A 15,925-nucleotide genomic window follows, 5' to 3' on the forward strand; every position below is an offset into this window, starting at 1 on the left:
GGCTTTGGAAGGCCCATGGCAATACAAAAAATATACTCTATGCTTGTCAAACCCAAGATGAAGCAAACAGAAAGCCCAATATAACTTCATTAGCCTACTGAAGATGGTACAGCTGAAGACGGCACTGAAAATTTAAATTCTACACAGTTACCCTAATGGCAGGATGTAATCTGTAATGGGATTGCTTGAGGTGGCCACACACATCATGAAATCCTGTCCGATCCAGAGTTCAGATTGATAGGAGACGGTTGGAGGATCAACACCCAGCTGCACTGATAGCACCAGCAGCACACCAAGAGTTGGTGTTGATGTCTCACTGACAGGTTCTGTCTGACAGTGCGTAGGCAGCTGTAGAGAGGGCTGTTACGTGCTATATGGATATGTAGACTACAAGACTGTCTGGAATTTTGTGATCTACACTAGGAATGCCACTGGACCTGCATGTTAATTAAAGGGGTTGTCCCGCGAAAGCAAGTGGGGTTAAGCACTTCTGTATGACCATATAAATGCACTTTGTAATATACATCGTGCATTAAATATTGTCCATACAGAAGTTATACACTTACCCCCCCGGTGTTGGCGTCCCTGTCTCCATGGCGCCGACCGAAGCCTTCTTCTGCCTGGATTAGACGCGCTTGCGCAGTCTGCTTCTTCTGACCCGCTGAAGGGGCCGCTCCGGCGTGCTCGCGCCGCAGAGGTCTTCTGATCTATTGATGTTAGAAGATTCCTTCAAGGAACCTCAGTTTCGGTTAATAACAGTCAAACAAATATTGTAGAATACTTTAAGATTAGGATGGATCAATGTTATTGCCCTTCCCATGTGTTCATATTTTACGACCATCTGCATTCATGTGTCCAATAACAATTCTAGAGCCTTCAAGCACATAATATAGCACATAGTACAATAATATTATGCTACATAATACAGTATATAGTATAATATAATCCTACATAATACCGTATCTTATGTAGAAAAAAAAAATACAACGCTATCATGAGATGCAGAGTCGTCTACTTTGTGCTCGAGGCTGATCTGTTATGGGAATAAATTGCTATTGACAATGTTTTTTACAAGATCATTTATCAGTAAATAAATTTGTGTTTATAGGGCATAACTTTTCCCCACCGGCTTTTTGAGTAAGATTATTAGGTTTTCTAGTTAAGTATCACGAGCACAAGCCAACAATGTGTTTCTATGGTCAATAAACCACAGACTGATGGTCAGTAAATACTGGAAATGACCGTCTGAGCACCAGTTCCTAGCATTACATCTATGATAAGGAACTGACAGGCGAGTAAATTATCTCAGTCCTGCTGGGAATACTATAAGAAATGTTTCCTCCCTGAAATACTGGTTCTTTGTAATGATGTATGGAATGGGGTAATTCAGATTCTTAATATGACCATCATGAAGAAGACATTTATGGTACAGGCCAAACGCTAACTTTGGGGTAAGTTCCCTCTTTAGCCTTTCTTGGAGCCATACACTAACATCCTCATTGTTTTCTTCCGGTTGGTCGTATCTGGACACACGGAGTAAAATTAATCTGCTCTTATTTACTGTCTGTATGAGAAGCAATTACGATAACCATTCATTATTATACGTGGTCTCACTGATCATCTATCTTTGCTTACAGCCAGCCATGTCATCTCTAACAGGTAAACTGTAGAGAAAGTACAGGTGAAATTTCCATTTTGTTAGCCCCTCTGGCACAGAGAAGGCCCATATATCAACTAGGATCTTGGGGGCCTTCAATTGCTGTTGGTGCACCCACCAACTTCTATTTCTGGGGCATCTCATGGATGTCCTAATACTATAGGTTTTGTAAATTCTTCTTCATGAGTATTTCTAGAACTTCTATATTCTGCAATTCTCTGTCTTCCACTAGTCACCCACTTGTGAAATCTGAAGGAAATCTTAAGCTTACAATACAATGGGCCCATGCAGAGGAGTAACTTCAAGATTCGGGGCCCCAATGCAAAATCTGTAACAGGGCCCCCCAACTATAATATAATAGGCTCCCTATATGGAGATGATAGGCCTTATGGGACCGCTAAGGTGCAGCTGCATCCACTATAGTTACACCCCTGACATGTAGGTGGAAAATAATGATTGCTTGCAGAAGCATAACATGGAGCTTTTGGGACCAATACAAGTTTGCAACTGGTCTCCTCAAATGTCATTTATAATACCGTTCTCCACATACCGGGAAAAGGGATCATTTGGGTCGCACTAGGCTCCCCTGCAATCATAACTTTTGTATCTCTCTATAGTTATGAGAAAACACAAATGGAACAACTAAGGGTGCTTTCCTGCCTGCGTTCTAGGCTTTCGTTATGGGAAGCAGGAAAGTGAAATCCCCTGGCAGAATAGATCCATCGTATGACAGGACTGAATGGCGTCAAATGAACCTTTAATGGTGTCTGTTTGGTCACCGTTCATGTGTGCAGCATTTGACTGGACAAAAAGGTCTTTCATGCAGAACATTTTCTTCCGGCATTTTGTGCCAGATCTCCAATGGAACCTTCTAATGCAGGCGTGAGAGCAGCCTAATTTGAGTTAGTAGGAATTAGAGATGAGCGAACGTACTCGTTACGAGTACTTACGCGCCCGAGCACCGCCATTTTCGAGTACAGCAGTACTCGCGCGTAAAGATTCGGGGGACGCCGTGGTGGCACGGGGGGTAGCAGTGGGGAGTGGGGGAGAGAGGGAGAGAGAGAGGGCTCCCCCCTGTTCCCCACTGCTCCCCCCCGCACCGCCGCGCCTCTCCCCGCCCCCCGGCGCCCCCCGAATCTTTACGCCCAAGTACTGAAGTACTCGAAAATGGCGGTACTCGGGTGCGTAAGTACTCGTTACGAGTACGTTCGCTCATCTCTAGTAGGAATGAAAACAACCATTCAAATAATTAATTTAGACAGATGAAATATTATTTTGAAAATCTTTACTACTTTCTTTTGTGTTGTCAGGGAGGTCAAGAGCAGCAAATTCCTTATGACTTAATAAGTGGTAATATCCATTAATACACATAACTATGTCAGCTGTGCTATTAGAATTAGTGAGATGTCATTTACTACTATGAAGTCAGTGTTCACAAGACCAGGAAATTCTGTATGGAAATTGCCTTCAGCAATTATAACGGATGCCTGTATGGAAGGCACTGACTTTAAACAGCCGACAGTAATGTATAGAGAGAGCAGGATGCTATATGACTCTGCGGCACCGAGGATGAATGTGGTTCTGAATCAATTCACACATAGTGAACTGAAGAAACAACTTCAATGTAAAGAAGTAAAGAAAAGAAAAACAAAGCCCAAGACTGACTGATGTCACCGATTCCATCTCAAGGCGGTGGAGTTACTGGGGGCCGATAGAAGGATATTGTAACCATACACAATAAGCTAAGGGTTCTATATGCAAACATAGAAGATAAGCCACAACAAGCAACACTTCAGTCTCCCTTATACAAATCCTGCCATCCATTAGAAAAGAACTGGACTCTATGTCCATCTCCCTTCTGCTCAGTAAGCAGGTCATTGTCCACAAGAATGCCAGCCCTGGAGGCTTCAGCTCAAGTTTTGTTCTCATTACAATGCTGACAAGATCTTTAAGACAAAGTACTTTTGATAAGCTATTGAAAGGAGCAGCCGCTTCCCTTAAGGAAGTAATGTGTTTTATGAAGGGAAAAGATTTCAGATTTAAAACTTTTACACAAACAAAAAACATGAGGTTGATCATCCCATCCAAAAACTCTTATGGTCCCACAGGAATATGTCACAAGGGATCTTTAGGCACCAGTTGGCATGTAACACTTAATATCAATATCCGACCCATCTAAAAAATGAATCTATCTGTTTTATGTCCTCATTGTATGTCTGTGCAAGGTGGTAAGCACCATGCAAGGACCATTAGACATATATCTAGAGGATTAGCACAGGTAGTTTTGCAGATGCGCATTACACTTACTGTTCAGCTTGGTGCTAGAGTACATCTCATATATGCAACCTGTAGCTCAATCCTGGTTTCTGCTTAAATTCTGCTCTTAGGGACCTTTCACACAGGATAGAATTAGTCCACAAGGACATTTCCACATCACAATGTTATCTGTGGGGCTTGAATTCTGCACCTGTTAAAATCTGCATGTCTTAACTTTAGAACTACAAGATTAAATTCTGCAGCGGGAAAAAAGGCGCTTGTGAAACTTGTTGCGGATTTCTATTACAGTAGATGTAATTCCACAACTAAAGTCTGCAGAAAAAAAACTAAGCAAGGTAAATTGTGCAAAACGTTCCACAGTAGTTAAAAATGTAACAAAACTGCATTAATTGACAAAATCCACATTTACACTGCGTCCCGCATACAATTCTCTGGAAGATCCCTAATGCTCTTTTCTATTAGCCTTAAATATTCAGTGCCAGAGTGTTCCCTATAACAGATTTTGGGACTGCATTTAGGGCTCTGAGCTGCAATTTGCAGTACTTGGCTTTTATTTACTACTTCAAACAGTCCTAGCCCAGTAAATTCTAAAGGGAATTTTTGGCTGACACACCAATATTTTACATTAAAGGATCCATAGTTATAACATGGTGATAAAATAGTTTAGATTCCCTTCCAGTAAATATGTAATAAAGTCAAAACTGCATTCAGTGACGGGGAATTCTTTAAGACACAGGGTTGATTCTAGAAATTGGGCCAGACGTATATACAATATGGAGCTACAGCTTTGGTGGAGGAAATAGGATTAGAGAAGATTGCCTCAGCTGTATCTCGGAACCCTTTTTGGCATGTAAATATGTAATTCAGTAAGCAGTCAGAAGTTGGTATCTCCCAAAGTCCTTCTAGCACACAACATTCTGAAAAAAGTACTGCCATCAGCAATGTCCACTGTATATTTACATGTGGCAGAAATTCCTGCAGCTTGTCCATTTATCTGAATGGAGTCTACAGAGATCCACGGACATTCTGCAGAAACAACCTCATTCAGATATAAAAAAAAATTGATTATTTACTCGCAGCAAATCTGCAGCATGTGAGCATAGGCAGGTTGGCAGCACAGTTGACACATGTGGAAGGAAAGACACATGATTAGTTGAATGGTATTGGCCATTTCATATCTCCAGTATATTCTAACAGAAGAATAAGAAAATACTGTACGTCCTAATACTACGCAAATAATGGAGTAACAATACCTTTATCATTATATAAAAAGCCAAGTACATCGTTCATCTGCGGATTTGCATAGGAGTGCAAATATTTAGTAAACATACTGCAATCCCAAAGAGTTAAAAGACAAATATTGCCTATACCACTCATATGTCAGTTCTATGTCGCATACATTGTTGCATTTTACTAAAGTCTAGTTTATCTACATTTATAAACATGATAATATGTTTAACAAATTGCCAGTTTGCTTTTTGGACATAAGCCTGAATAGACAGAAAGTGCAAATAAGGCAACATCTACCAGTTCAGCTTCATCTGTCAATCATTAATATCCTACAAAACCTTGTCTCAACTTGATTGAAACCACCTCTGATAGTTCACAATAGTTAAAAAAGAGAAATTAAAGTGAGGTAAGAAATAGTCTCATCATCCAGATAAGGAGCGTGTCTGAGACATCATTCATGCTTCAGATCCCTCCTCTTTATCAATGAGACAGATGTATTTTTTAAAGCTAGAACTATTCTTATGGTATATTTACACATCGCTGATTTGCCGTGGATTTTGGTGCAGATCTGCAGCAGATTTCACCCTTCCAATTGAATTCAAATTGAAAGGGTGAAATCTGCTGCAGATCTGCAACAAAATCCGCAGTAAATCAGTGACGTGTAAAACATACACTTAAAGTCATTGCCCACTGACCTAATCAATTCTTATTCTATGCTAGGTCTCCCCATGTAAGGGACCTTTCACAATGGACGGAATTACATCGCAGGAAGCAGCTAAATCCACAGCTGTGGAATTCCACGGCGCAATCCGCAGGTCTAACTGCAATTTTGATGCAGAATTGCAAGCAGGTTTTAAGCCATTTTCAATTCTGCATCCAAATCTGCAGGTAGCCCAGAGAGTTTGATGCAGAATTTACTGCAGCGTGCAGCCTATTCCTAACCGTCTGAAAGATCCCTTAGAAGGCATTTGTATAGGGCTTTTTCTGCTATGAGTATAAAGTAGAATACTTTTATATGGCTTGGCTTTAAATTGACATGTAACAATCAAATCTTAAGCATAAAGTTGTTTCTTCGTTTGCAGAATAGTCTTAAAGGGGTTGTCCCGCGCCGAAACGTTTTTTTTTTTTTTTCAACAGCCCCCCCGTTCGGCGCGAGACAACCCCGATGCAGGGACCTAAAAAAAAATCCGCACAGCGCTTACCTGAATCCCCGCGCTCCGGTGACTTCTTACTTACCGGTTGAAGATGGCCGCCGGGATCTTTTTCCTCGGTGGACCGCAGCTCTTCTGTGCGGTCCATTGCCGATTCCAGCCTCCTGATTGGCTGGAATCGGCACGTGACGGGGCGGAGCTACACGGAGCCGCTCTCAGGCACGAGCGGCCCCATTGAGAAAAGAAGAAGACCCGGACTGCGCAAGCGCGTCTAATCTGGTGATTAGACGCTGAAAATTAGACGGCTCCATGGAAACGAGGACGCTAGCAACGGAACAGGTAAGTGAATAACTTCTGATAACTTCTGTATGGCTCATAATTAATGCACAATGTACATTACAAAGTGCATTAATATGGCCATACAGAAGTGTATAGACCCACTTGCTTTCGCGGGACAACCCCTTTAAGGTGCAATCTTAAGTGCTAGTAGTAAGTAGCAAAGCAAAGACAGGCAGATGTCAGCTGCTATTGCTCCTTAACCAGCACTGTAGAACTCACTAATAGATGAATACATGATGCAGCAATTCTCTAGCATAGCACAAGAGAAAGGGAATTTCTTCTCTTCAGATCTCATCTGTCATTTCATCACTAGAGGGCAGGTTAGGAAAGGAGATGAACTGCTCTCCCTGCGCATACAAGACACTGTCACATGAATGAGTTGATAGTCCCAGCGGTATGTGACAGAACAGGAATATGCTAAGTGTATAACATCTATTTACAGTCATGTTAGTAATATAACTATGTAATGCATAGAAAATAAGTATACATAGAAATAGAACTCACTTGGAATCCCCTCATCTTTCTTCCGATCCTTTTTACCTTTCTTATTACCCTTTCCTTCCTTCTTTCTGCTCTCAGACATAGTAAGGGATTTAAAGCTTCTTAATGGAATCACTTGAGACCTATAATCCAGTGTGGTCTGGTGTCTTGCCTCTTGCACTGTGGCTGACCCAAGGATCTCAGCCTGACCCCAATACACTCCTTATCCTCTGATTGTCTGACAGTCTCCTCTCACTGACGAATCCAGCAAATTAGCTCCAGTAGTAATTCTACTATCACCAGTAAGTAATGCTCTTCTGTAAGGAATAGCCAGAAATTCTCCACAATCTGCGTGCACCCAGATTGCTACCAAAAAAAGTTTATGTCCAATCTTCTTCAAAAAAGGTTAAATTGAAAAATAGAAAGAAGTAACCAAAATATAGAATGTAAATATAATTCTACAGTTAAGAAAAGTGATCTATAAACTGTGTCCTGCTTGCTTTGTGTTCCTTCCACTACTTGAAGTTTTCCAAAGTTTCCCTTGTTCTCAGTTTCTCCTGCCTTGCACTGGAGGAAACTCTCCCATTCTGCACGAGTTTATATTTTAGTAAAGTCCTACTACTCGCACACACCCACATCTGGGTGGAGCAAATCAGTACATGAGATGACCTCTAGAGGTCGCCTGGAGTACTTTGAAGAATAAAGTAGCAAAATAGAAAAATGATATGTTTCTATACTATATTAGATACACAGATAAATACATATATCCTGAGTGATTGGATGGCAAGTGCATGAGATTTACATAAGCTGAATCTCGTAGAGCATCTTTTACAGTGATAAATAATTGCAAATAGAAAATTTTATCATAGACGGTCAAATGTGCATATATAAAATTTAATATATAATACACATGAACACAGACACACGAGTCGACATGCTCCCATTCATTCCTTACTTCCACTTCTACCACAAATAAATCTACCACTATATTAGCTGTCAATTTTGCCATTCCACATATAGCTTACTGATATTACTGTTAGTTAAAAATAGGCACATGAAGAAAAAAACTTTTCATATTGTTTTAACACTATGGTTCAATTCCATTGGCTGTCTGTTCCAAATGACTGGCTGCAAAGTGTAGTCTGCCACTCAGTTCTACCTATTAAATAAGGCACTTTTAATCAGAACGATTACTGTTCAAAAAAAAAAATCGCTGGATCATTTGACAATCGAATAATGAACAATATTTTGTTTGCTTATCGTTCATTTTATGCGAGCATGAAAATCACCGTTGGCTCATTCGTTAGTCACTCGGTTTAAACACTGCTCTTTCAGTTTTTCTCATTCACTGGTGCAGCGGACCGAACGATCCTGTTAAAAAAAATCTTTGTATTTAAACTGACCACCTGAGTGCATGAGCAAACTATGATGTTGCATGTTCGCTTGGGCGAACAATTATATGCAAAATTACCATTAGCGCTCCTTCACACGGGCGTATGCACTTTTGCGCACGCCTTAGCACAATGTATCTGTGCTATTTTGTGCATGTCTCAGAGTATTTTGCTGTACTTTTTGGGCATGCAGGCCATATTCATTTGTTTGTGGCAGAAAAACATCATGAACTGATTTAAATAGCTATTTAGCTTAAAAAGTTCCACATGTGTTCTTTTTTCCATGGAATTGCGCAGTATTTCGCACAAATGCTTGAATAATGCATGTGTAATTGCCCACCCCCACATAGACCTCTATGGGGCCTTTGGTGCGCAAATGGGCAGATAAATAGAGCTTGTTCCATTTTTTTGTGCACGCATAATATCGGGAAATGGGAACAAACCCATTGAAATCAATGGATTCTGTTGTCTGCATAAATTTTATGCACACAAAAACGCCCGTGTGAATGAGCCCCAAAGAGAAGCTTAATGAACCCACATTAATGTTACTGCCAACCGCTACAGAATGGATCAGTCATGATTCTCTGAAAATCGAATGCGCGGCAACAGTTTGAACCTAGTTTTACTAGTGCTGGGCTCACATAACAGTCATTTATGACGTGCTGTGGGCGAAACACACACGCACAGGAATACAGTAATTACACAATGACATGCGTAATATGCGCTAAAATAGACCATGCTGGGATTTTTCTTGTGTGCGTATTTTGCAAAATGTGTCGGAAGCAACATAGGAGCATATGGTAGATTGTTACAGTGTATTATGGGAGATTGGTACAGCGTATTACGTGCGCAAAACCTGTGCGCATAATACACTGTGGCCATATGCTCATGTGATACCGGCCTATTATATAGTCATTTTAAAATTTTGGATGGAAACTTTTTTTTTCAGTTGCCCATCAGTAGAAGTTAATGGAAATATCATGTGACATAATACATGTGTTGGCCTGCAGCGGGTCTAATACTGACATGTTCTCCATTATACGTCATGCCAGGGCGGGTGGGGGGGGCATTCCTCTGTGCACTTTGTCTCCATCTGCTGAATAGTGCACTTTGTATGACCTGCCATGAGAAGTGGAGGAAGGGAAGAGACAACTGGTCCTGGGACATCTCAGCCATAAACATAATAGATGTCATTTTTGAACTTCCTAAATCTAACAAACTTTGTATCTTTACTGCACCAACACTAGCTGTTCTAGCATAGTAACATAGTTCGTTGAACATAGGCTGAATGAAGACAATGCCCATCTAGTCCAACCTTCTATCCTCCTGTGTTGATCCAGAGGAAGGCAAAAAACCCCAAGAGCAGAAGCCAATTAGCCCTTTTGGGGAAAAAATTCCTTCCCGACTCCCTAATGGCAATCAGACTGTTCCCTGGATCAACCCCTAATGGTTCCAACCTGCCTGTATACCCGGATTAACAATTAACCTAAGATTTATATCCTGTAATATCCTTCCGCTCCAGAAAGACATCAAGTCCCCTTTTAAACTCCTCTATGGATTTTGCCATCACCACTTCCTCTGGCAGAGATTTCCACAGTCTAACTGCTCTTACAGTAAAGAACCCCTTTCTGTGTTGGTGATGAAATCTGCCTTTCTCTAAATGTAGTGGATGCCCTCGTGTTACCGTTGCAGTCGTGGGTATAAACAGATCATGGGAGAGATCCTTGTATTGTCCCCTCATGTATTTATACATAGTTATTTGATCACCCCTTAGTAGTCTTTTTTCTAGAGTAAATAGTCCCAATTTGGATAGCCTCTCTGGGTATTCCAGTCCCTTCATTCCATGTGTTAGTTTAGTTGCTTGTCTTTGAACCCCCTCCAGTACTGTAACATCTTTCCTGAGCACTGGTGAACAGAACTGTGCACAGTATTCCATGTGGGGCCTGACTAGTGCCTTATATAATGGAAGGATAATGTTCTCATCCTTCGCCCCTATAACTCTTTTAATGCACCCCAAGACTTTATTTGCCTTTGCAGCAGCTGACTGGCATTGGTTACTCCAGTTTAGTCTACTATCTATACATGGCATCGCCAACAATAATGATTCTGACTGCTCTAACAATTCTATTTTCAGTTAATATGTTGTTCTTTTATGAAGAAAAATACATAATGTTTCGCCAACATTGGGGATCGTGTCCTTCTGCTGGAACTCTTCCTTGCTGTCCCCACTAAAGCAAAGTTCTGGTATTTAGTAACACACTCCTCTTAAAAAAAAATCACTCTGGCCCTAGAAGAAGTTGACGTTTACCACAAAACCCAGCATGCAGTTACATCTCAGGCCTTAGTCAGACGGGCGTTTTTTTGCGCATGCGCATGCGTCCGGCGATTTTTAAAAACCATTGCTTTGCAATGGTATCGGACACATGAGCGCTTTTTATGCGCTCGTCAGATAAATTATAGAACAGAAATCGCAGATCGCACCTATCTGCGATCTGCGATTCCTGTTCTCTTCTCTATATGCGCTCAATGGGGCCGGCGGCAGCAGCGCCGACCCCATTGAGAACATATAGAAGCAAATCATTCGATGTTTGACCATTGAATTCAATGGAGCCGGCAATACAGCTGGCTCCATTGAAAGCAATGGGCTGCCGGACAGCGCTGGATGAATTGTCGGGAAGGCCTTAAATATATAAGCCCTTCACTGCAATTCATCCAGAAAAGTGTTAAAATAAAAAAAATATATATATACTTACCTTGTCCCGGCAGCCGGAGTTCAGCGCGGCCGGCCTGCAGTGGGTGTGAAGGGGGTGTGAGTCAGACCTGCCCCCTGATTGGCTCAGCGCTGAGCCAATCAGAGGCAGGTCTCACTCACACCCATTCATGATGACATCGCGAGTGCCGGCCGGAGACACAGAGGGAGTGCGGTCCCTCTGTGAACTCTTTCCCTGGCGCGATCTACTTAGATCGCGGCAGGGAAGGGGTTAACAGCTTGGGGCACATCTCCGATGCCCCCCCCCCCCCCCCGCTGTTGCAGTGGGACGCCGGCTGTGACTGACAGCCGGCTCCCGCTGCGGGATAGCGCGGAATCATATGTACCGGTACGTCCTGTTGCTGGAAGTACCAGGCTCCCAGGACGTACCGGTACGTCCTGGGGCGGGAAGGGGTTAAAGGCCCCTGTGTCTGTTGGAACTATTACCAGGTGCCTGGCTAAAGGATATTTTGTCCCTCAGCACTCATTATGTGCATTGTTTTTGTCACCCACCCACTGTTACCTCCGTTTGCAGTGGAGTCATGAATGATGAAACTGGACACTACAGAGCGGAGCCGGGTTGTCTTCAGTGATGAATCCAGGTTTAGTTTAGGCGCTGTTAATGGCCGTGTTTATGTCTGCAGATATAGGGATGAGCGCCTCAATACTGCCTTTGCTGTGGAGCGGCACACTGCTCTCTTCTAGTGTAATGGCCTGGGGTTCATCACATATGACAGTCTGTCATGACAATGACAGCTCAGCGATGTGTTCAGGACATCCTGCACCCACATGTGTTCCTCTCATGGCACCTTCCAAGAGGCAGCAGGATAATGCTCAGCCACACACACAACAGTGTCACAGGAGCTTCCAAAACATTGTCACACTGCCGGGGCTGCCTGGTCCGCAGATTTATCACCAGTAGAACATGTATGAGACCATCTGGGATGCCAACTTCCATAGCTTATGTGTTTGCATGATTTAGAGGCTCAATTACAGCAAATGGGGAGCAAAATGCAGGATACCATATGGAACCCTGTATCACATCTTGTATCCAAGCTAGAGGCGGTACAATAGGGTACTAGAGCCTCCATGTCCACTCATATCACATTTTGTATCCAAGCTAGACATGGTACAACAGGGTAATAGAGCCTCCATGCCCTCCCGTATCACATCTAGTATGCAAGGTAAAGCCTCCCTACAAGGGTCAGTTTTCCACGGTAAAAGGATCTTCCCCTAGAAAATCCTTTTGCTCTGATATTGTAATCACTTAATTACATCAATGTTATTAACACATACGGAAAGCTTCATCCCCTCCAACAACTTCTAAGGGAAGGATATATACACTGACAATGAGTACATAAGTTGAAATCCCTTTGGCCCTCTTCTATTATATTAATTCTCCAGATTCAGAACTGTACTTGAAAAGATCTCGCAATCAGTTTGTTACAATATTCACATCAGCATATGGCTGCTTGAAAAGAAATAACAACATTTTGCAGATTCCCTACTAGAGCAAGGGGCAACCCCCAATTGGGACGGTGGCACTAGAAGCCATGGAAGAGTCACTACAAAGAGCTGCTCTCAGGTCCCAGCTGCAATCAGCTCACAGTCCGTGAACCTGTCAACTAGTCCAGAATGAACAACCCCTTCATGTGCATGGGGAGATATCAAACAGAAAAAAGCCTGCTGTGGGCATGATGGGCATAGGAGGGTCCTCGCTCATGGATCCCACTGATGTGATGTGCGAATGATTCCATCTTCTCCGAAGACAGAAGTTTCAATAGTGACATCTACTGGCAAAAATCAAATATGGCACCTCCAACCCATCCATCTATGTGCACACAGCTGGCATATGAAAATCACTTTTAGGGCGTATTTGTGCACGGTTTTGCACGTGTATTGCACAGAGGATAGAATCCATTGTTTACAAAGAGTTTATTCTCACCGTTTTTTCTTGCAAGCAAATTTCACTTGCGCAAATAAATATGCGTTGGGCTCTATTTTTGTGCGCACTTGCGCACCTAAGACATCATACTAGCATATGGGGGTGTACAAATGCACACCGGATCCCCACAAAATTGTGCAATGAACTGTTTAATTTTGCAGGGAGTGGAGACTAATTTTCAATCACGGCATATGTGTGTCGCACATCGATGTGAACGGTCCCCAGCAAGTACAGAAAGTATAGCAAAATGCACTTCACTGCACGAAAATGTTGCACTACTGTGAGTGTATTTGTGCTTATGCATGTGTGAAACCACATGGGTGAGTTTCATGTGAGAGTTCTGTCTGATAGCGATTTGGACGGAACTTGCGTTTGTAAATAACACATTGATTTCAATGTGTTTATTCACATGAGCAATTCTCTCGCAGCGTTGCTGCATGTTTCATTTTTGCCCCAATCCTCATAAGGAATAGCCCATTGTTTCTTATGGGAAGTTTAAAAAAAAATTACATCATCCTCGCATGCCACGCAATTTGCATGCAAGTACGATTTTTACCATTGAATCTATTGCAAGCATTTGCAAATTTTTCATGCACGTGGAAATCGCAAGTACATATGGTAGAAAATATGCATTTTTCAAGCAAAAACACATCGTCTGCACATTTGGAATCATAATTCTCCAATTGAGATATCAGCACAATTGTGAACGCATCAGCACAATGTGTTTGCGCAGTGTACAAGGTTGATATGTGCACATACTGAAGCATAGTACTTTAGTTTCTGCGCACACGGGAAGATTCTCATACGAGTGTGTGCAAAAAATCATTCATGAGCCTACCCTGTTTCCCCAAAAAATAAGCCCTAGTTGCACTACATTAAAATATACATATATATATATATATATATATATATATATATATATATATATATATATATAACATATATATATATATATATATTACATATATATATATATATATATATATATATATATATATATATATATATATATATATATATATATATATATATATATATAACCTAGCAGGCTCAGTCCAGGTACCTCCCACTGCTCTATAGAGGTTCAGCGCGGTTCCCGCAGTCCTTGGCCGCTCATAATTCTGCCTCCAGGAAGGGATGGCTCTGATTGGTACTTTCATTGCTGCTCAGCCGAAAAATGCAGCGCTGGATGAACCAATATGATGGCTATAATTGGTTCATCCAGCACCGCATTGATTGGCTGAGCAGCACTCGAAGAACCAATCACAGCCATCACTTCTTGAAGGTGGGATTTATGAATCACGTAACCAGGAAGTGATGTTGTATGAGCAGCCAAGGACTGCGGGAACCACGTAGGAGCTCCGGAGAGCAGTGGGAGGTACCTAGACTGAGCATGCTAGGTAAGTATAAATAAAACCTCCCTCGAAAATAAGCCCCTGTGCCTCTTTTGAGGCAAAAAATAATATAAAACATGGTCTTATTTTCGGGGAAACGCGGTATTGACTTTAATGGGTTCTATTCTCTGCGTATTGCGTAGGCAAATTTTGTGTATGCAAGAACGAATGCAAATGTGGTAATCTGAAACCATCCTCATGGCGGACTCATATGGGTATTAGTTAGAGATGAGTGAGCACCAAAATGCTCGAGTGCTCGTTACTCGAGTCAAACTTTCAGTGATGCTTGAGAGTTCGTTTCGAGTAACGAACCCCATTGAAGTCAATGGGCGACTCAAGCATTTTTGTATATGACTGGTGCTCCGCTAAGGTTTTCATTTGTGAAAATCTTAGCAAATCACCAAAGTCATTTAAAAAACACAGAAATGGATAGGGCAGGCAAGGAGCAACATGCAGGGCTGCATTTCGGGCTCTGAGGTCTCACTATTAAGCCACAATAGTGGCAAGAGTGAGACACCCCCCCCCCCCCCCGCACTGTCAGCATAAAGATCGTTCTCCTCTGCCACAGCTGCAACAACGCAGGGACCAATCAGTGGCAGCTCTCAGCTGAACTCCGGCTGCAGCGGAAAGGTGAGTATAATTTTTTTTTTTTTTTTACACATTTTAGGATGATTTTCAGGTAAGGGCTTATATTTTTAAGCCCTTCCCGAAAATTCATCCCATGCTCGCCGGCAGCCCATTGCTTTCAATGAAGCCGGCTGTATTGCCGGCTCCATTGAATTCAATGGTCAGTGCTCTTTTAATCGAGACGAGTACCGCGTGGTGCTCGTCTCGAGTAACGAGCATCTCGAGCACCCTAATACTCGAACGAGCATCAAGCTCGGACGAGTATGCTTGCTCATCTCTAGTATTAGTGCAAAAGCACCCGCAGTGACGGTCGCACTGTTGTGTGAGTATCTGTGCATTTTTATGTACTTTTTGTGCTACCAAAGTCCATTCACATCCTGCAACTGTGCCGTGTAATTAGATCCTCCCTGGTGGTTTTGATTTTCCTCGAAATTGTGCTCCGTGTTTCGCAATTACGCAAGTATCGGGTGCACACCAAAATCCTTGGGGTTTTTTTACGCTTGCAAAAGTGAGGTGAACCCATTGAAAACAATGCATTTTCTTCTCTGCGTATCGTGTATGCGGATTTTGCGCATGCAAACACACCCCTGTGTGTCTGCCCTCAGTCCGATATCACGTTCGCCCCCTGTGAATGCACCTTCACATATATGACAATCGTGCCACTTTCAAACCTTCTTGGATGACC

General features: G+C 42.3%; 1 protein-coding gene across 3 annotated transcripts in view; it reads right to left on the reverse strand.

The window, feature by feature from the left end:
* NRG1 (neuregulin 1) overlaps positions 1–7,708 on the reverse strand; it is a 188,015-nt gene extending 180,307 nt beyond the window's left edge. For all 3 annotated transcript variants that reach the window (XM_066574155.1, XM_066574156.1, XM_066574154.1), the window contains exon 1: positions 7,159–7,708. In XM_066574155.1, coding sequence (XP_066430252.1) covers positions 7,159–7,237 — 79 coding nt within the window. In that variant the 5' untranslated portion in view covers positions 7,238–7,708. The remainder of the gene's footprint in view (positions 1–7,158) is intronic.
* Between the last annotated feature and the right edge of the window lie 8,217 nt (positions 7,709–15,925).

Source organism: Eleutherodactylus coqui, chromosome 7 (genome assembly GCF_035609145.1).
Source record: "Eleutherodactylus coqui strain aEleCoq1 chromosome 7, aEleCoq1.hap1, whole genome shotgun sequence".
Classification (NCBI taxonomy): domain Eukaryota; kingdom Metazoa; phylum Chordata; class Amphibia; order Anura; family Eleutherodactylidae; genus Eleutherodactylus; species Eleutherodactylus coqui.